The sequence below is a fragment of the Glycine max genome, chromosome 17, assembly GCF_000004515.6.
Source record: "Glycine max cultivar Williams 82 chromosome 17, Glycine_max_v4.0, whole genome shotgun sequence".
Classification (NCBI taxonomy): Eukaryota; Viridiplantae; Streptophyta; class Magnoliopsida; order Fabales; family Fabaceae; genus Glycine; species Glycine max.
The window spans coordinates 32,312,433-32,335,223 of record NC_038253.2 but is presented as its reverse complement, the minus strand read 5'-3'; the positions used below and the strand labels follow the sequence as shown (position 1 = coordinate 32,335,223).

The 22,791-nt window shown below is 34.3% G+C and overlaps 1 protein-coding gene and 1 long non-coding RNA gene across 2 annotated transcripts; both read right to left on the bottom strand.

Moving 5' to 3' along the window:
- Positions 1 to 831: 831 nt before the first annotated feature.
- Positions 832 to 6,449, bottom strand: LOC100781816 (UDP-N-acetylglucosamine transferase subunit alg14-like). Its single transcript, XM_041010997.1, has 6 exons — positions 6,232 to 6,449; positions 6,008 to 6,147; positions 4,967 to 5,076; positions 4,615 to 4,752; positions 3,848 to 3,940; positions 832 to 1,449 (listed from the first exon to the last, which is right to left on the bottom strand). The coding sequence occupies exons 1-4, from the start codon at positions 6,407 to 6,409 to the stop codon at positions 4,668 to 4,670; spliced, it is 513 nt and encodes a 170-aa protein (XP_040866931.1). The 5' UTR covers positions 6,410 to 6,449; the 3' UTR covers positions 832 to 1,449; positions 3,848 to 3,940; positions 4,615 to 4,667.
- Positions 6,450 to 12,146: 5,697 nt separating this feature from the next.
- Positions 12,147 to 12,895, bottom strand: LOC102668477 (uncharacterized). The gene is made up of 3 exons (XR_419193.4): positions 12,793 to 12,895; positions 12,402 to 12,452; positions 12,147 to 12,291 (listed from the first exon to the last, which is right to left on the bottom strand). It is a non-coding gene; the product is annotated as an uncharacterized lncRNA (long non-coding RNA).
- Between the last annotated feature and the right edge of the window lie 9,896 nt (positions 12,896 to 22,791).

Sequence of the window (22,791 nt, the reverse complement as noted above, 5' to 3'; positions counted from 1 at the left end):
CACAGTGTCGTTGAATACCGACATCGGTTCAAGAACCATCTTTGAAGGATGACCTTTCTACATCGGTTGTGTAGCTCAACCGATGTAGAATGTGAGCTTTCTACATCGGTTCTAAGACTGAAACCGATGTTGAATGATAGGGTTTCTACATCGATTATCAATCAACCGATGTAGAATGGGTAATAATGGCAAGGTTTCTACATCGGTTATAAGTTAATCGATGTAGAATTTGAAGGATTTCTACATCGTTTATTACTGAACCGATGTAGAATGGGTAGAAATGGCAAGGTTTCTACATCAGTTATAAGTCAACCGATGTAGAATTTGAAGGGTTTCTACATCGTTTATCACTCAACCGATGTAGAATAATGAAAAAACTGGAAACTCTATTACTATTAACTATGTGTATACATAATACAGTTTTATAATCCTTTTAGGCAATTAAACAGTGTTAAAGAATGCTCCGAAAACAAATTATAGGTACTTTCTTCTGTTTCTTGAGACCATCGGTATTTTCCTGTGTATCTTGCATATGAAAGAACATTTAAATGAAGTCCAACATCTTGATTTAAAGAACTATAATATAGGTACTATTTTCCAAATTTGTCTTTTAAACATGTTGAGATAAAGCAATGTCAAACTATCCAGTAAATCAAGAATGAAATGTCAGGCAGGTAAAGCAAAATCATTTAGGCCTATTTGCATAAGTTTTTCGATAGAGAGGAAAATAAGAAGAAAAAATGAAATAAACTTCTCCCATAAGCTAATTTTAGATTGTAGGAGAAGACAAATGCCAGCCAGTGTCCAAAGGATATTATTGGTTAAGGAACTAAAAATAGAAATATTTTTATTGGGAGGCATAAAATTACAATACCCATGATATTTTTTGCACTCTCCTATGATTCTTCATAATAAATACTTTCTCTTTTTAATTTCTTAACCAATGCCCTTAGCAATATTCGTAGGAGAAAAAACTTATTTAAACTTCTTATTTCCATCCCCTGTAAGTTCTTAAAGAAGAATTTATCCAAACAAGAACCTAGGTCCTCTTTGGACTTAAGAAACACTTGTGAGAAAAAAAAAAGATAAAATGAATTGAAGGTCTCTAATAAGTTAAAATTAGCTTATGTATCCGTTAAAATCAGGTTTAGGAGAAGCTAAATGGGATATCCTTCTTTCTATAAGTTAGCATATGCATAACCTAATTTTTAACTTATAGGAAATTTATTCATTTTATCCTTTTATTTTCTTCTCTTTTAAGTAGCTAATGAGAAGTTTATCCAAACAAGGTTTTAATATGAGATATTTTCTTGTGTTGGTGGAACTCAAAAAGTATCAATATTATTACATGCATTAAAAAGAAAAAACAGTTCTAGAGAGAATTACCATTTCATCAAACAATTCATTCAGGAGTTCAAAATTGACTTTAGATTTGAGACCCTGCAAATTCTACAAGCAAACAAGTATTGTCAGTAATTTATTAACAATTTCAGAAGATCTTATGTGAATAATTAAAATGAATCTAAAAAATTTGACCAACAAAGCTGCACACACATAAAAAAACCCTAAATCACAAAAAATCTAAGATCATCTTTATCTAAAAAGATGTCAACAAAGAAGCCTTAAACCTGAATTCTCAAGGATTTGAAATTAGAGTTCCAAATGATAGTTCTATCGCCCATATGGACCCTAGGGAGCAACAGTTCACTTTTGAGTTCCTTTTCTACTCGTCTGTTCTGGACAGTTACAAACCACCCACCTAACAGTGGATTGGGCTAAATCGTGCTGATCAAACATACCATCAACTCTAATAGGCCAAGTCACCCAAGCACCCACCCAGCAACAATCCAGCCAATCACACATCAACATCCCCTATCAACTAGGAAAATATGCATTAAAAGAGAACAAACTCCAGAAAAATTTAATAATCAGATCCTACTAGAAAATACAAAAACAAATATTCTCTTAATAATTACAAATGTATCATAACCTAGTAATTTTTGGATTTACCTAATCCCTTGATCCTGGGGTTTTACAAAGGAATCCCATGGGATTTTTAGACTATGTATACACACACAAGCATGACTGATTCAAAGATGAGTTATGCATAATGCATTGAACATAAGTAGAAGAAAGCTTTAGCAACCCCCAATAACATAGGAAGTAGAAGTAAGGAGATGACAGATGACGGACCAATAAAAAGAAAAGGGAGGAAGAAAAATAAGGAACATGACTCATGACTTATTGGAGCATGTATGCTTACGAACATTTCCTTCCTTCCTTCCTAAAGTAGGTCCCAAAAATTGCAGACTCAATCGAACAAGTTTAAGTCAAACTCTCAAGCAGCAACTATCCGAAGAGTTTAAGCTAGTGCAGTGCTATTGTGTCAGGAACAATTTATACCTCAGATTCCCCCTCACGTGTAAAATCTTTAGGCTTGAAGCCAGGAAACCTCTAACCTATTGGCCATAAGCACTTCGATATACCATGTTGAGGACCAACTCTTCTAAAATCTTATGCTACTAGGTACTAGCCAAAAAATGGTCTATAACTATAAATCGAACATGAACACCATAACCTCTAACATGAACACCTCTAACCTTTCTGGATTTTGCCACAGCTTCAGTAGAAGATGCAGCAAGCTCTCTTGCCGCTAGTATATCCTCCGAACAGTTTCCAAATTTTGCCTCAAAAGCTTTCTTGTTAGCTGCTGCAGCTGCTTCCTTGGCTGCCTGCTCCTGAAAAAAAAAAGGAAGATTGAGTGAGATCCGTGCATATTAGCCTCCCAAATAAGCATAAAATTAAACAGAAAACTAGGAACAAACAAAAGTACAAGCACCCAGTTTTTAATCTAATATTAATATTATTCTCTTTTATTTATTTATTAATTTTTATATGTGTAAAATAACCTAAAAAAATATTTATTTTAGAATAAAAAGATTACCTCCTAATTGATATTTGAGTCTACAGGTTTTCCTTTGCTTTGAATTGGACATCATTCCTTCCCTTTATATTATATTTAAATTAAATAAATAAGACTCATAATTCGGCTTGTAAGAAGGAGGGAAGAAATAAGGGAGTAAAAAAAAAAGATAAGCACATTGCATAGTCACAATTAATGTTCCGTAATTTAATCAATTTAATATGCTTAAGGGAATGCAGTTTTATTTTGCATTTAATATTGTAATTTATTGTGCCACAATTCATTCATACCATTTATTTCTAAGTTGCACACTTATATATACAATTTTATATTCTTTTTCAAAAAGGAGGCTCATAATGTCTTGCAAAGGAAAGAATGAAGGGAATCAGAAAGAATAAGGAAATATAGCACCAGAAAAAGGAATAAGTGAATAAAAAAAGACAAAACACGTACTTACAATTTATGTTCTATAATTTAATCAACTAACTTGATTTAAAGGAATATAATTCAATACTTTTATTATGAAGGATCATATAAGCTCAATGTATATTAAATGTAGACGTAGAAATAAATTTTCTCACGATAAGTTTTAACATAATAATTAAGGTCTTACTCAAATCTTATATTTATCATTATCTTAACCAAATATAATTTATGAAATAGAACTTTGTTACAATAATTTAGTTATAAAGGGTAGGAGTGACAAAATAGATCAACTTAACTTTATTCCTCATTTCAAAAGACTGCACATAACGTCAATATATAGACTAAACTACATCAATGTTAAAATCTCCTAAAAAAAGAAACTAGGAGTTTAAAAAATACATACAACCAAGCAGAATATACAGGACATTTTACAAATATACAATGTATTGGGCTACAAGAATATCTAAAGAAAATGTATGTTTCTTGTTGAATAAATACCCTTTTTTTATTAGACATTTGGCCAAAGGCCTCTGCAGCAGATTGAGCTGGCCTTGTATTTTTTGCCTCATAAGCTCGTTTCTGTCTCATTTCCTGCAATAGTGTATTTAACAAACAAAAAAAATTATACGCTTGAAGTCTTGCAGTAGTTTATGCAGCATAAATGATACTATGTAAACAAAAAAAAAAAAACAGTGCATAACTATTGGATCCACTCTACGAAAGCACAACCATTGAAAAGTATATCGAGGAGTATAATCAATTTGAAAATAAAGCAGTTAAAAAAAATTCTGTCAATCACAAATATATTTTTCAGTGGTAATTAGCACTTTCTACTTGCACTGGCCATGAAGTCCCAATTTTTTATTTCATAGCAACTAATTCCAAACTAATGCCCATGTTAGTAAAACATGAACGACATTATAAAGAATTGAAACACTTCGACAATTGAGTAACTTATTTTATGTGATCTTCATCAATCTTACCATTGAATTGTGAGAAATATAGTGTTCGTGAATATCAAATTTCAAATAAATTGGTTATTGATAAGCCAAAATCTAGTAGTCAGTTTTATAAATTATGGAAATCATATTTATGTTAATTAAATGATGTACTAATAAAGGATTAAAATCAAGTTGACATGACACTTCTTGACATAATTTATGTAATGAGAGATAAAAATCTAACAGTGGATTTAATGAAATATTTATCTTAAGTTACTTGTGGTCTAATTTCACACGAAGAACCTCACAAGATTCAGAAAGTACCTTTTTGGATTTTGCCACAGCTTCAGTAGAAGATGCAGCAAGCTCTCTTGCCGCTAGTATATCCTCCGAACAGTTTTCAAATTTTGCCTCAAAAGCTTTCTTGCTAGCTGCTGCAGCTGCTTCCTTGGCTGCCTGCTCCTGAAAAAAAAAAAAGGAAGATTGAGTGAGATCCGTGCAGATTAACCTCCCAAATAAGCCTAAAATTAAACAGAAAACCAGGAATAAACAAAAGTACAAGCACCCAGTTCTGAATTTGAACTTCTAATCACGATAGATAGTAGGAAAAAAAAACTTAACAGACAACTTGATCTAGCACTATTAAAAAGAAAATAGTAGATAAAGTTATCTGTACCTCAAGATGCTCCCTATTTGCTGTTTCCCACAGTATCTTCTTGATATGCTTCCCCTCCTCATCATGAATGTACAAATCAACTTCTTCATCATCAATATCAGATAAAGTTTCTGATTCATCATGAACGTACTAAATATATTAAGAGATTAAACTCATTAGGATAGGTTAGTGTTAGTGGTGAAGGTTTAGACAGTCTGCATGTAATTCTAAGTTCAAACTTATAGCTATTATTATATGTTCGTTAGCATGTTATTTAATTGAGTCAAATAAGAATTATTTAATTGAATCAAATTCGTTAACATGTTTGATTTTGGCAGGTAATGATGCTCTCCAAAACTGATAAGCTACATATATGTCAATAGAAGAAATGGAAAACAGAAAAGGACAAGTTAGATAGATATATATTGTCTATTTCCTGTCCCCAAATCTGCAACTGGCAAAAGTTTGAGATTAGCAAACCAGAAAGAATGGCAGAAATCAGCAAAACATATTATCGATACCATTTAAAAAATACAGATATTTTAATTTAGTATTTAAAAATAATTTTCATCAAGGATAATGGCAGATAATTAAAGACTACAAAGTTCTTGTGGCAATAAGCTATTATTAGATTCCTAGATACAGTCATGTAACAAAACTATAATGCACCAGACAACATTGCTTTGGATCTACCTATTCAAGCAACAGGTTGAATCATTAGCAGTAGTCATGCTTATAATCATCAATCAAAGCCAATTATTGTGACATCTAAATATACAGGACTTCAGCCTATATACTATCTCCAAACAAAGAGTTCCATAATTTTCCTATAATTATCAAATGAAAGCATAAACAAAGTGTTGAACACCTATTTCTATAGCCATTAACATATTGATCCATATGTTGCAATAAAGGAGCACCAAGTTAAAAACTACCCAATTTATATTTTAGAACTCCCCCTCACCCCCACCAAAACACCCACACACACACCAAAGAAAAAAAAAAGAAAAATATAGTTCATTGAATAAAAGGTACTTTGAGAGACATAGCAAAAAATAGAACCTCAGCAGCCAGGGAATTCTCCAACAACTGAGCTTTTTGAAGACTCATATTATCAATAGCAACAACAATGTAGAATCTTGGATTAAACCTACCTTTCTGTAACACTGCCAGTAGATTAAGCATCTCAGCAATATGACCACCTACAGCAGATAAAACTATAAATTTGTGGAATTCTCATGAAATGTTTTGATATGAATGGAAAAGAAGGAAAAGAAAGTGCAAACCTGATCCTAAAATAATAAGGGTACTAAAAGGTTTTGAAGCCCTTTTGCTCAAGGGCTTGCTGCTACAGTATAAGACATAAAGGAGACGAACAAAAATCAAGGAGACAACAAAAACAACACTTGAAAAGACAGCAATTGAAGATATGCTAGAGAAGCTGCAACCATTGCTTTTATCCATTAGAGGTAGCTTCAAGATATCAGTCAGAGCTACAATTACATCTTCACTGCAGAATTCAGGAGAAAATAAATGTTGTAGATAATATTAGTTTCATAAGCATCTTTTTATACTTACAAGTAAATAACTACATATATGGAAAAGAGAGACGCACTGCTAGAACAGACACTGCATACAAGACTAGATTTTGCATATACAAGTGTACTAGACTAGACAAAGGGCAGAAACAAAAATACAATTAAGTGTACATACACAAACACCACTGTTCTCCGTCTTCATCGCCGTGTCGTGTCTTTCTCATGAAGAGCATACACAGCAGAATAAGAAAAGGTGGAAGCATAGCTGGAGGTAATAGGAATTGCCGACATCGAAATTGGCAGAAGCAAAACGAAGAAGAAGAAGAACAAAAAAAGTGAAGATGAAGCACGTTACATGTATGGTATGATGGCGTCAGCGATGACGGCTAAGGAACCCTAGAGGAGGAAGAGCATCGAGGAGGGCACCAGCGATGACGGCGGAACCCTAGAAGCGGAGTTGAAGAATGAGAGGGAAGTTGAAGAGTGAGAACGCGAGAGGCTGGAGGGAGAAAATGAAATATTAAAAAATGTAGTCATATTCTAACGCGGTTTTTATAAAAACCGTCTTAAAATTACGGTCTTTTAAAGGTGTTTTTTCCGAAAACCGTAATAGAGGTGTTGCATTTATTTACCAAAATGCCATTATGTTCTTTCTAAGCCGGTTTTCCATCAACCGACGTAAAATGGCTGTCGTAAAATCCCACTTTTCTAGTAGTGGATGAACAAACTTTTTTCTTTATTGCAATTTTCATGGCAAGACCTTGATCTATCACTATAAAATTTGGTTTATGTCCCATCATCGGTTAAAAAGGCAACTCCAAAAATAACTCATTGTCTATGGTGGTTTGATATGGTAAATGGTGTAAAAATCATTGAATACTTATTTGTTTCATATCTGGTATCAAATGAAATCACATCCTCGAACAAAGACTTTTTTCCCACAAATATCATTTTCCCAAAACATGTTTCAGTCGATCTTCATCGTCTACCTAGTATGCATATTAAAATGAGAAATCTGCTTCTTGCTTTCTCTTCAAGTTATCAAAAAAGACATATGCATTGGAATCTTTAATCAAGGTCTTCAAATCTCCCAAACAATTTTGGAAATCCTTTTGTGTGCACCCAACATTTTGATAATCAAGGTGTGTTTTTGAAGGTCCAATATTTGCTCTACTACGCATGTATATAATAAGCTAATGTAGGTGAAGAAAGTGCACGCACGTGGCCTTTAGTGGCAAGCTTATATTTGCCTTCGTGTACCATTGAGAAACCAACCTTTGCATTACATCTTTCTAGTGATTTTTCTAGCCTTGATGGTTAATCCACCTTGTTCTTTAAATACTTTGTAACCTTCTTTTGAGCAAACAAAATTCATTTGATGGACGCATGCTAAATTCAACACCGTGTGAATATGCTGTGTAAAAAATTTCACCATCTTCATGTATCATATAATTGCCCCACATTTGGCTTTAATTTTTCATCACTATATGACACCCATTCATCTACCTATAAGAAACAAACAACGTAAGGTATTAAAATGTTTCATTCACTTACAACAAGTAACAAGTAAAAAAAAAAACGTAAACTTAATAGTCAAAGTACATAATTCACTTACTTGTGGCCTGGAAATGTCTTCTATGGTACTGAATCCAAATTCATCTTGATTATCACTCAAACTTCAATATTGATCAAAATACAACACGAAATTGAGAATTGAAATAAAGTAATTAAAATAAGAAAATACAAACCTTGCTATATTTTTGTGAACAAGGGTTACGCTGTGAGAGACCAAAACGACTGAGAAAGAGAACAGGAATGGTGCGGCGTGAGGAAGAAAATATGAATTACTTTCAGATGTCTTTTTCTTCCTATTCTCTCGCGTGCGACGTGAAGAGAATAGAAAAGAGTGTGCAAAACTGCAACGTGATGTATAAAGAAGGGTGTGCATAACTATGATTGTTACGTGAGGAAGAGAATAGCAATTACGTTCAGCTGCCTCCCCTTCCTGCGCACACGACCTGAAGAACAGAGAAGGGTGTGCAAACTGCAACGTGCGTGCGACGTGATAAAGAGAAGGGTTTTAAACGTGAGGAAAATAAAAGGGGAATGTGAATTATGAGTCACGTGCCTTTTTTTAAATTGAGGTTTTAATTTTTTTGACCATAAGATTTAATCCGATGGTTAAGTGAAATCGTGTCACTTTCATATTTACCCCTTCTTCAGCACTTGCGCAAATTAAAGTCACTTCCGATCTCCCCTTCTTCCTCATTCATTCACGTCGTACTAGGGAGTGCTTTGTTCGTGTAAATCATAACACTTGATGAGATTTATAAATTGACTAGAAAAGGGGTTTATACAAAATAAAATAAACGCAAGACTGCAATCAAACCCATTGAAAACGAAAATTAACTACGAGATGAAATTATAATGTGGGTGCCAGAACAAAGATGTCATCTCGATTTCTGCCATAAATTAAATATCTGAAGTGTATAAAACACTTATTATATTAACCTGTGTAACAGATTAATGATGAAACACTGAATGGCTCCACGCAAACGCTGACTGGGGGTAGATTTGAAGGTTACATGATTTTACTTAAACAGGTTTTAATCTCAATCGTTAATCTTTTATAATTATGATCTAAGAGTTATGTTCTCATTTTCTCATGCATTATAAAAGTTTTCTCATTTATATATATAGATATACGTATATCCAACTCTTCTTACGTCTTTGAAATTACTTATTATTTATTTGTTCTCGTATATGTCATTTTGTTACCTATGACCTCTTATAGTCCCAATTATTTTAAATAATAGTTTATTTTATATGATGAATGTATTTTAACAATTGTCTCATGAGTGCGTATTTTACACAATTGTCCCAGTTTCGTAAAAATTAATCTTTATCTTCAAAATATGGTGTAGATGTAGGAAAGAGGGGGTGCAAAATTAATGTGTTGGAGAGGGAAGCTGACCCAATGCTTTGTAACAAAATACTAATTAGCATCTCCTAACTCCTTCAATTAATATCTCATTTTGGATGCCCTTTCCTTCTGATTTTGACTCTAACACTACTACAAAAAATACAAACAAAGATGGTGAAAAATAACATACAAAGATGGTGGAGCACCGTCTTTAAATCTAACGTCGTCGAAAGTTTACGACGGGCCTATAAAACCCGTCTTAAAAAAACGTTGCCTTCTAAGATGGTCGTTAGTTAACCACCGTCTTATAAAGTACCTTTCTAAGATGTTACTTAACTAACCACCGTTTTAGAAATGTAACTTTCTAAGACGGTCATTAATTAATCACCGTCTTATAATGTTATTTTGACAAAAAAATATTAAATTTAAAAAATAATAAAAGCATTATTTGCTATCAGTAGTTTCCATGGTTTGAGACTTAGTAACATAAGAATTTATTTTTTACAACTATCTCAAACAAACTCTAAATTTATTTCTATTAGACCTTTAAGACAAATAACAATAAGAATGGTCCAAAAACATAGTACTGGGAGCTATGATTAAATAAAGAGAGAGAACTCTCATGATCAAGAAAAATTACTAAAATATAATTACCTTATTAAATTTACTATCCTACAGAGTAAAAAAGAGGGAAACTTACAATTTTGTCATCCCTCCTTGCTTCTTCCAAATATTGGTCCCACACTTCTTTGGTGGTAATAAGTTTCACATTCCCAACAACAAAATCCACATTATCGTCAAAACTATTATCCTTAGCTTTGTTCTACAAGCATTAGAAACATGAAACTTCTTAGTCAACTTGTTTATCAATGTCTACAATGTTAAGCATTGAGGATTTCCAACTAGCACATGACCTAATTAACACTCTGATTTTTTTTTTCAAGACCTAATTAAGAATTAAGAAATTAATAATTGGTAACAGTAAATTTATTTTAAATTTATATTTTTTTCTAAAATTATTCTTAATAGTAATAAAAACATATTTTTATTAATTTTAATTAGTTCTTTTATCCTCTTTTATGATTTTATCATTAATATATTCATTGCTTTAATTTTTATTTACTATGTGTATGAATTGTCAAAATAAGGTTCTAAGATTTTTTTTATACAAGATATACTTCTGAATAATCAAGAAAATATATTATATTTATTTTCAATAATATTTTAACCTTTTTTTTAATAAAGTTAATTTTGTATTAAATACATAATATTTTCAGCTAGATGTTTTCAAGTTGAGATAATAATCCAATGTACTCAAGCTAACCAACAACACAAGTATTTTGGTCAGATGAATAAAAAGCATTTAGGTGCATAAGAAAGTTACCTCTACAATAGGGTTGTGCTGAAGGAAGTCGTGAACCGCTATTTCCTCTGAATAAAACAATGAAGGTATGGCACCTGCAGAAGAGGGAGAAAATGCAAATTTAAAAACCAGATGTGGGGTGGACATAGACATGATGCACAAATGTATATTTCCTGCTGCAATTAACTTTCGACAGATTTTCGCAATATATTTTTACTTTATGAAATCTAGAGTTAAACTATTATTTATTTATTTTTCTGTGATATATTTACAGTAAATTTTTTAATTTTCTTACTCAAAATGGTGCAATTTTTTAAATTAATTACCAAATGATTAGATTTTAAAAAATTGAAGAAATGAATAATTACCAAATGGAGTTTGCTTTCAGCCACATAATCAAATAATATTTTTTTAATACTTTATCAAATAATATTTTTTTTAATACTTAAAACTTATATGATAGATAAATATTATATGATAATTCTATGAAACTTTCCACGGACTCATATAACGCTCATTTCGATGTACAAGACAGTAAAATCAGCACCATAGATCAAATGCAACATTGAATTTGCATCAAAACCAATTTTAAACGAAATTCTAGCTTGCTATTTGCTAGTGCACCAAATTGGGAATAGTACAGTATTGAGACAGCACTTTAACAGTTAAATTGGTCTATTCTTTTACTTTTTAATTACATCAGACAGTTCGAAGAACATTATGTTCACATATTTTACAAGCGGAAGGAAATTCTCCAACTAAAGTGCAGCAGTCTACAAGAGAACGATGGCTATGCAAGAGAATGTCAAATTCAAGGTGAATTTCAGAAAAGAAAAATAGTCTAAGCTAGAGGGTATCACAAATGAAAGAACATATCTCATACCGCAATTCTTTGCTGATTTAGACCACCTTCAGCATGGATGAATATATAGCCATTTGTTTCATTTTCAGGAGGAAGTTCTACATGGAGGTATAAAAATACTATCAATAATTGCAGTGGTACTCCCTTGTTACAACATACACAACACTAGTATGAACATAATCCCCAATAACATATATTACAGAAGAAAGAAACAGAACAAAAAAATTGTAGATCACTTTTACAGAACTCCCTAGTTACAACTAAAAATCTTCAAACCTAAGGATTTTGCAGAGTACTTTTTTAATGAAGATGAAGGTGATAAAAAAGTTAAAGGGTCCACTCGCTCCATAAACAAGAATTGAATTGCAGCCACGGATTTGTTGAGATACCACTTATAATTGCTCTAAGTGGATGCTACTGACAAATGCAAAATATGTTAATTTGTCACAACTTCTAGGTTAAGATATTCTTATTACTTTATTTGTTAATTCCCTATTTTAGCTTGACTTGCAATGCTAATGAGGTCTTAAATATCTATTAAGGATCAGAAGAAGAAAAAAAAAGGAAACCTGGTAAAACACCATCCTGGCGCTAAGCACAGGGCTTCCAAGATGTTGTGGAAGAGAAAGGATTTTCCCAAAGTGATGGTGATTCTTTAACCTAAAAATAATACCAAAGAGTCCATGTGAATGGGAAAAGAACACCATTGGCATTGAACAATATAGAAGGAGAAATGAAACTCCAAAACACTGGTCCTTTAGAGAACTTACATGCGGGCAGTGAAGAACAATCCCATCTTTTTTACACAAGTAAGGCGCATTCTACAAAAAAATAGAACACAAATTCAATTATAAGAACTAGCTAAAAATAATAGTAAGAAATATAACTGCAGCTGAATTGTTTCTTCGGTATCCAAAAAAAATAAAAATTACATGCATTACTTGCACATCTACTCATTACTGAAGTTATACAATAGCTTAGCATTACCAAATCAAAATCAAAACAATAGGTAGTTTAATTCAATTTAAGATAAACAGAAATAACACTACACATTACAGATAAGGAATTTCGTTTTCCACACACCGAAAGGCGAAGAAGGATGCAATGCATTAGTGATTTAGTAGTGAATCTGAAAATGCAGCCAGAGAGATGAGGACTAACGAGATTATTGAAGATGGTGAAATGGGAGACTAAACCAACGAGAAGAAGAAGTAATGTGAAAACAAGAGAGATCCTGGAGTTGTGAGGCGAAACCATAGGGTCGTCGGTGAAGAAGAAGCACATGTGCCGGTCGCGGTCCTTGGACAAGTGTCGATCGTGCTCGTTGTCGTTGGCGAGGTGGTTGTCGGGAATGAGAGGGGAGGAATCGCTGGCGCCAGTGTCTCACTTCATCGGAGAATTAGAGACTCGACTGCCAAGGGAGCAAGACACGCTCAGTGAAATCAAGGAGGCCAAGCTCACCGGAGACACGCCGCAGCCGATCTCCACCGACGCCGAGATCAGTGGCTACCTCTTCGACTTCCTCTTTGCAGCGTAGGACGCGTCCACTTCGTCGCTTCTGTGGGCGGTGGCATTGCTCGAATTGCACCCAAAGCTGCTCACGAAGGTGAGGGAGATGACACTCAGGCAGTGGCACGTGAGGTGGTGAGGTCATTGGAGTGAAGCTCGTGGTCCACATCCACCCATGCCGTCCAGAGAGAGAAAATGACAAAGAGAAAGGGAAATACAAGGCAACAATGAGAGAGGAAAATGAAGGGTCAGTAGTGTATCCGAGAAGATAAGATAAGAGAGAGAAAAAAATATGACAATTCAAAGACAGGTTTTCAAAATAACCGTCCTTGAACTTCCAATCTAAATATTTTACGCCGTTTTCTGTGGACCATCCTTGTTAGTACATCGTAGTATATGGCTTTTGTAGTAGTGTAAACTTTTTTTTATGCGGCACAGAAAGTTTAGTGTGAGTGGCTATCTATGACAAGTTTTTGGTCATGGAGGTTCTCTCCAATGTGAGCGTGGATCCGAAAACAACCGTGTTGGAAACGAGGTTCAACATTGTCACGAATGCGAGTTCTTTAATTTCAACATGAGATGCACTTTGCACTCAAATTTTAAGACAAAAAAATCATATTATCTTTTATTTAATTATTTTATTTTAAGGTTATTACCGTATTTTGGTTTTTTAAAAAATTTCACTCTTCTCTCTCCTCTCTTATCAACAACGACCTGAAGGATGTTTTCGGTTGAATAGCCCATTTCCCTCCATGACTACATCTTCAACCTCTGAGTTTCCTTACATCAATTTCATTCATTCAATGAAGGGAAATATTGGCAGTTGTTCAATCCACTTTATGAGATTTTTTTAAACTTTGCCTTTGGTAAAAATGGAAGCTGAGCTACATTTGTATTTTGATTATAAAAAACACAAGGTTAGAAAAACAAAGGAGGTGCGTACTGCAGAGGGGATGTGGTGTTTAAATACAATAAAAAAACTATATAGGACAACTCTTTGTCTTTAATTTGCAATGTAAAATAAGTAAATAACTACTTTGTTTGGGTTTACCTCTCTTTAAAAGCAAAAACAATGTAATTTCAAAAATTATTGTATGGTGCGGAATGGTACATAAGGATAAAGACAGGTAGAGAGGTGACTCCAAGATTAAGGGTGTGGATATGGTGGCGACACTACTACAAAATTACCTTTTTACATCGGTTAAAAGCACCTTTCTACATCGATTATCATGCGTCATTGTAGCCGGCGTCATTGAAACACCCGCGTCTTTCTACATCGGTTGAACGACCGTCTTAGAATGGTGCAGTTCAAAGACAGGTCTCGAGCCACACCCGTCTTAGAATTCTAATCATTCTACATCGGTTATGGTGTCGAACCGATGTAGAATGTGTCCATTCTAAGATGGGTTGGTCTCTAAACCCGTCTTAGAATGCCGGATTTCTACATCAGTTGTCCTAACACTACTAGAAAAGGCAGTTTCAACATCGGTGGAAAAACACATTTTACATCGGTGGTCAATCGATGTTGAATATGATGTTGTTAAAAGTTAAAAGTTTCAACATTGGTCCTCCAACCACCGTTGTAGAAAGACAACATTTTTTCACATCGGTGCTTACTTAAGAAACGATGTAGAAGTTAGACCTTCTACATCGGTGTTATCATAGAAAACGATGTAAAATAACACTTTTCCACATCGGTGCTCAGTTAAGAAACGATGTAGATGTTAGACTTTCTACATCGGTGTTATCAAAGAAAACGATGTAAAATAGCACTTTTCCACATCGGTGCTCAGTTAAGAAATGATGTAGAAGTTAGACCTTCTACATCGGTGCTCAGTTAAGAAATGATGTAAAAGTTAGACCTTCTACATCGGTGTTATCATAAGAAACGATGTAAAATAGCGATTTTCACATCGGTGCTCAGTTAAGAAACAGTGTTAAATATTTAATAACCTGCAATTAAAAATTCATTGGTCGTACCACTTTTTTCTACATAAAAGAATCACGACATCATCTAATATTGTCGTACCACTCCATAATTGGTCATCAAATTTCCCATGGTATTTTGTTAACCACAAACTATCTAACTTTCATCTAAAAAAGCTATAAAAATAAATTAAAAACATGTAACGGGCTTGTTTTGCTTTGCATACATAATCCAAAGTTAAATTAAAAAAAGGAGATCAAACTACAAGTGTAAAATACAATCAGCAGTTCACAATAAATTCAATTCAAGGTGGAGCAAATGATCAAAACTACCATGGGTAACACAACAACCAGAACCATTAGTGAGATACATTAACTAGACAACCAGAACCATCAAAGAGACATATACACACATCAATTTAGCTAGAATTCCTTGGAAATTTTAATTTGTCACATGTTCAAAAAGTATGGCTCTACTTGGATATTTCATACTATGTTTGGTTTTAGTCTACGTGATTCTTTTATGCCCTTACATACATTAATCTCACTCTCTTGATTACCTTTTTTTTTCTCCCTAGCTTTCACTATCTAAGTGTCTCTATAACACATGTCGATACACCAACTCAGGGGCAGGGCAGTGTTTGATTCCTTTATTGTTCCCAACGAGTAGAAATAAATAAGATCTTGAATGAGAGTGTTGAGGAAGAGCATTATCTAGTAGGATAGGGGAGCGTGGGCTGATGATGACAGCGTAAACCTTTAATACTAACTTTTTTAACACCAAAGAACAAAAGCCAGAGAACACTAGGGAGCACAAATGTCTGTCCTCAACCTGGCCTAATGGATTTGCTTATTGCAGTACCAAGTCAATGGTTTTAGGCTCGAGACATGGACAAGATTAAAACCAAACCAAACTAGGGAGCATAAACACAAAGACTAAGGGAATCTTTCATAGGAGGTCATCCTTACTTCAAATCATGATTTTCGTTTCCTACAGGTATCTTTCATAGGATGCCATCCTTACTTCAAACTAAGGGAATAAAAAGAAACCAAAACAACAAGTTAACCCATATCGCCAAAAGAACAAAATTAGAGAGAGTAGAAAAAGGAAAGAAAATAGCAGGATCTGTGAAACACCTTGTGTTGCCTTTCATTTCTATACCTCTGTTATTCTTGAATTCTAGAATTAATTCAATGTCCATTATTGTATAAAATGATCAATATCCGGAGAACATTCAATAAAGAAGTCGTACCTTTGAATACTCTCTGATTCGGATGTAGAACACTAGTCTGAATTGAGGAAGAAAGCTATAGTGCAAATCCTTGGGTGGGAATCCCTGAAGGCCTAAATCAGCACTGTAATTTCAATAATTATTTTGTCAACCATAAATATGTCAAATAGTCAACCAATTAGGCATGCATGAAAACTCAATGAGCCAAAAAAAAGAGTACAACATATACCATAGTGTGTCTATTTGAAGATTAAATAAAAGGGCTGGTGTTCATGTAGCAAACTTCTCCTGCAAAATCCAAGTAATAAAATTAGAATATATACGTCAAACTAAAACAGCTAGGTGAAGCAACAGTACAAAATAAATTCTTTCCAATTGTAGATAATTACATATATATATATATATATAATTAAGAATGACTCCCATTGGCAAGAAGTATGTTGCAAAAGTTTGCTTACTGCCCCAAAATTAAATGAAAAAACTCAAATAAACATATAGCACAACGAGCTATCGTACAACATCACATGTAAGAGGAAAATCTCTTTCTTCTCAGCCAACAAAAGAAGCCGTACAACACTAACGACGACATTCAAATGAGTAATCTTATCCGCACATTAGAAGTCATAAATACAACTCTGCTTGCATATCATTGATATTATATGATACAACTTTAACCAATGAATCAACATGTTTCTTTGGTTAGGATGGAGATAACACTAACGACATCAAGTTGGAAAAGATGAGTGGAAAAATAGAGTTGAAGAATGTTGACTTTGCTTATCCAAAGATACTACTGAATATGGAGAAAGGGGAGTGCAGCTATCAGGAGGACAAAAGCAGAGAATTGCAATTGCAAGGGCCATAATTCGCAACCCAAAGATACTACTTCTTGATGAGGCAACAAGTGCCCTGGATGTGCAATCAGAACAAGTTGTGCAAGAAGCACTTGATAGGACTATGGTAGGAAGAACCACCATTGTTGTGGTACATAGGCTTTTAAGATATAAAAGCTCTGTTATCAATGACACCCAAACCAAGTTATATTATATAACCTTGATTTACTTACAAAGCCTTTTCAAAACACAACAAACCTACAATTACTTTGTTGTTTTGGTACATATTGAAGCTTTGATTCTCATGTTTAATTTGAAGAAAACAAATAAAGAAAAAACTTATTTAGAGTTAGAAGGAATAAGCCTCATATGCATAAATTCAAGGAATGAGTAATTTAGATGAAGTTAGGCATAATGAGATTGTTGTCGCAACAAATTTTGTATCAGCAAGAAGACTATTTTGTAGACAATAATAATACATGCTTTATAAAAATATAATACTAAATCCTGTAACAGCAACAATATTAGGGTAAATTCCAAGAGGGATAAATGTATTTTTAATTAATCTAAATTCTAAAAAGGAAAGAATTTCTCATCACTGGTGTAAAGGCTTTATAGCAAAGGAGAGCACCTTTAAAACAGAGATGTCTCTCTCTGTTCTCACAGAAAATGTTACAAGGTTTTTAGATTATTTTTTTAAAATTAAAAGCTACATCCTTTTTAATTTATTAAAGAAATTAGGTAAACTACATCCCCTCTTTCATTCCTTTCACCTCTTTTTAAATCCAAATAAATTTCAGTCAACAATCATTTCTTTATACATGTGCCAATAGCTGTTAGTGCAAGTCCTACTCTCATTTTCATGAATTGAAACAAGAATAGGACGTTGAATCCAACGTAAAGATAAAGACAGAGGACGTTGAGTCCTATGAAAAATAAAGGCGAGGACATTGAGTCCTATGGAAACATAAAGGCGAGGACGTTGGGTCCTATAAAAGCATAAAGACAGAGGACACTAAGTCCTATGAAACATGCCAATAGGTACTAGTACCCAAGGGCTCAACCGTATAAGAAAGCAAGAGGTTGACTCTTTAAAAGGGTCACTCATCCCAAACTCAAAAGATAAGACATTGGATTTTGGAAACTAACATATAAAGAGAAATCTATGCACTTATAGCCTAATATGGAGCATGAGTTATGGAATGCAGAGGCGTGCAAATTTCATCCTGAAATGCATTAAATGTAGGCTTTGTATCTATCAATGCAAAAGGTTTTGAATCATGAAAACTGTGCAATGCTCATGACATTCTTTCCCTCTTTTGTGATTTTTTTTGTTTGTGTTTTTTTTTTTTGTGAAGAACACAGATTGGCCACCTCTTTCTCAAATACGTGATATTTCATGCAATCTCATCCTATCTTTTGTAGATCCCTACGAAGACTCCCTCAGAGTGTATATATTGTTTGACTTAATCACTTGACAATTTTGGATGATGGCAGTGGAACCATTTTACATTTTAATCAATCAACTAAAATATTGATCCTAAAGTTCGTCCCTTTTTGTTTAAAAACTTTGATTATTATGCACATCAAGAAAATATAAGGCTTTGGGACCGATCGCATGCACCATTGAAGGATGACAATACACTTTGGTATATGACCAAGTGAAACTTTCCTAATTTAAGGTCATAAAGTGATGTCAAGGGTTTGTCGATCCCGCTGAAACTTGATGACATGGGCTGACCATGCAAGAATTTATATAACAAAGGCTACCCTTGGATTCGAAAGGAATCCTAAGGAGTTTACATGAGAGACTAACATCAGATGTACCCTACTATCACAATGGTCTTTGGGCATTTCCCATGAGCTCCTGGTCGAATGAGTTTTCTTCTCAAACGTGCAAGTGCAAACCTCGGGGTTTTTTGGCAATCATAAGAGTGTGCGGGTTCTATTCCAAAATCCTAACTCAAAAGCAACATTAGTCTTTCCTTGATCCACATGGACTTTATTGAGCTTGTAACATGGTCAGAGGTAAGAAGGCTATGAAAGAAAGGATTAGAGAGGCTCAAAGAGTGTTTAAGGGTTATATTGAGTAAGAACCTTAAGAACCTTGTTTGTACTTTCATTCATTCCAACTTTTTTGGGTTGGGCTCTACTCCTTTTGTCTTATTCATTAACCTTTATTGCACTTTTGTGCCTTCCTTGTAAAATTTGGAGATCTTTTGTCTCCTTTTGCCTTGCTCACATTTGGCGGAGTTGCCTCCTTTTTTTCTTAACATCATTGTTGCTCAACCTAGAGCTTGGTAAACCTCATGCATGTGTTGTTTGCATTGCTCTTTCCGCCAGTTTAGCTATGGTTCCTACTTAGGGTTTTTTGTTGTTTTTTTTTGTTTTTGTTTTTTTTAAAGAAAAATAAATATGCTTTGGCTCGAAAGGGGTAACAAGGGATAAATTAGTTTTTAGGATGATGAAACACGGCTATGTGTCATTTCAAATCTTGACTAGAGACTTTTACAATTTGGATTTTGGGACAAAACCTTTGATAACACGTCCCTGATTGTTTTTCCCTTTTTTATTTCCCTAACTTTTGCCTAGGCCACCCTTTTCGGTTTTCAACCTAACGGGTGAGGACTTCTTGTCTGCCCCTAGGTTCGCTTGAAGCTCATGCATGGTGCCTGTCATTGCCCCAATGTAGGGTTCGGAGGTATATGTTGTTGTCAATTGTCATGACCTTGTAGCAAGAAGAAATGAAAGAAACTGTGCAAGTTCTTGAAAAATAATTTTCAAGGACAAGAAATATTTGAAGGATTTTCAATTGACAGATTAAATCAAATGATTCTTGTTCTTCACAACTCATTTTTTTCTCGAGAAAGACAACTTTTAAGAATGATAAGATGAGGTCACATAAATTTCTATAGTTCCTATTTTTCGATTTGGAAACACAGTTAACCAAATGTTTATTCAACTTTACTCGTCACTAATGGCACCCCCACCAAACGTGTAGAACGTGCAATTTCTGATTGGGCGGACTTGGATATCAACTCAGGAGTGCAAGTCACTTAAGCAAACAAACCAACGATGTACATTCACATTCCAGTGAAAGTTAAATAAGCAAAGATGTAATTGTGAGAGAATGAGAGATAACAACATCAAATTCATCCATATTATTAACATTGCGATTGTTGTTTACAGTAAAAGCCTAAACCTGAAAATCCTAATGAGTCATTGGAAACATTTAACAACAACCTTCAAATTGCCCCAAGCATCATGCATAGTATTGCTTGACGACATCATAATTCACAAGCAACTCTCCTCCTCAAATCTCAGCCAGCCTACATCGATTAGACTTTGCACCTTATATTTCAGGGTCATAAAATGCTCAATGGAATGCCCAAAACTCCCCCATGATAAGCACATGTCACATTGGAGTTGTATCCTCTGTGAAATGGAGGTTGGGGAATCTTTGATGGGCTCACGACTACCATTGCATTATTGAGCAGATACGGGAGTAAGCCAGCATACAACATTGGAATTGGGGTGAATTCTATAGGCTTCTTTTCTGGAAAGTTCCTTCCCTGGTTGGTATTTTGATTGGTATTCGGGGTGGTGTTTGGTCTTGTATGTGCAGCAATTGGATTTTGTGGCTAATTTAGGAGTGGCCTTTGTGGATGATTGGGCATTCTTGGTTGGTAGGGTGGTGAGTAATAGGAAAGATTGATATTGGCTAAGTATTGATATTGTTGGGAAGGATATTGGTACATGGGATTTAAAGGGGTCTAGTGGGAAATTTGGCCATGTAGGAACGACAGTCACAACATGGGTTTCTCCCTCCTTCTTATTCCCTCCATTCATCCCAAGTCTTCTATTACTAGAACTCGTAATAACAGCATAATCAAATTTCCCTCTTCTCAGACCCATTTCGATCCTTTCTCCAGCAAACACTAAATATGCAAAACTTGAAGGCATGTAGTGTATCATCTTCTCATAGCAAAACACTGACATTGTGTCCACTATCATTGTTATCATCTCTCTCTCCATCATCGGGGGCGCTACTTGAGCTGCTAGATCTCTTCACTTTTGAGTGTATTCTTTGAAAGATTCATTGCCTTTCTTGCACATATTTTGTAGTTGCATTCTATCTAGAGCAATCCATATTAGAGTTATACTAATACTGCCTAATGAAAGCAGCCATTAGGTTCTTCCAGGAATGGACCTGGGAAGGTTCCAGGTTAGTATATCAGGTAATAGCTGCCCCAGCAAAACTCTCTTGGAAGAAATGCATCAACAACTTCTCATCTTTTGCATACGCCCCCATCTTCCTACAATACATTTTTAGGTGATTCTTTGGGCAACTGGTTCCCTTGTACTTATCAAAATCTGGCACCTTGAACTTTGGAGGAATAACCATGTCGAGTACCAAGCACGACTCTGCCATGTTAGCAAAGGCATAATTTCCTCCTCCTTCAATGGCGCATAGCATCTCCTCCATATGCTCAATCCTTTCCTTCTCAAGTACTGTGGAAGGCCCTTCTCCCCTTACAAAATGCAAGGGTTGTGATAACGGTCGACATTGAGATGTTCCATGAGCGTTCATCACAGGGATGCCAAAAAAAGCCTGCCCTTCTGTGGTATATCCTGAATAAACCCCGAACTCGACTAGAGTATGGTCTTGGGGAACTTCATGTGTTTCCCCATGGGTTGAGAGACATGTGCATGATCAGATTGGGGTTGTTGATTTTCAATGAGTACGGGTTCAAATTGTTGATATTCTCACCATAAGCATATATGAAGTAGAAGCAAAGCTTCATGGTGAATCAAAGGTGATTCAAAGGTGTTTTGATGATAACAATGATGATAACAAAAGATGATGACAAAGGTGATGACAAAAAGCTCAAAGACCAATCAAAGAACAACTCAAGTGAATCAAGAACAATTCAAGAGTTCAAGATAGAATTAAGAAGAATTCAAGAGTTCAAGATAGAATCAAGAAGAATTCAAGACTCAAGAAGAAAGTTAAGAGTCAAGAATCAAGATTCAAGGTTCAAGATCTCAAGAATCAAGATAAAGATTCAAGACTCAAGATTCAAGAATCAAGAGAAGACTTAATCAAGATAAGTATGAAAAGTTTTCCTCAGAAATTGAGTAGCACATTATTTTTCTCAAAACATGTTTACCAAAGAGTTTTTACTCTCTGGTAATCGATTACCAGATTGGTGTAATCGATTACCAGTAGCAAAATTGTTTTGAAAAGTTTTCAAACTGAATTTACAACGTTCCAATTAATTTCAAAAAGCTGTAATCGATTACAATGTTTTGGTAATCGATTACCAGTGCCTTTGAACGTTGAAATTCAAATTCAAAAGTGAAGAGTCACATCCTTTCACATAAAAGCTTTGTGTAATCGATTACACTAATTTGGTAATCGATTACCAGTGATTGTTTCTGAATAAAATCAAAAGATGTAACTCTTCAAATAGTTTTTTGACTTTTTCAAATTGGTTTTTAAGTTTTTCTAAAAGTCATAACTCTTCTAATGGTTGTCTTGACCAGACATGAAGAGTCTATAAAAGTAAGGCTTTGTTTTGCATTTCAACAATCTTGAATACTTTTCCAATCAATTTCTTACAATCCTTTACAAGCCTTGAATCTCTTTGAACTTCTTC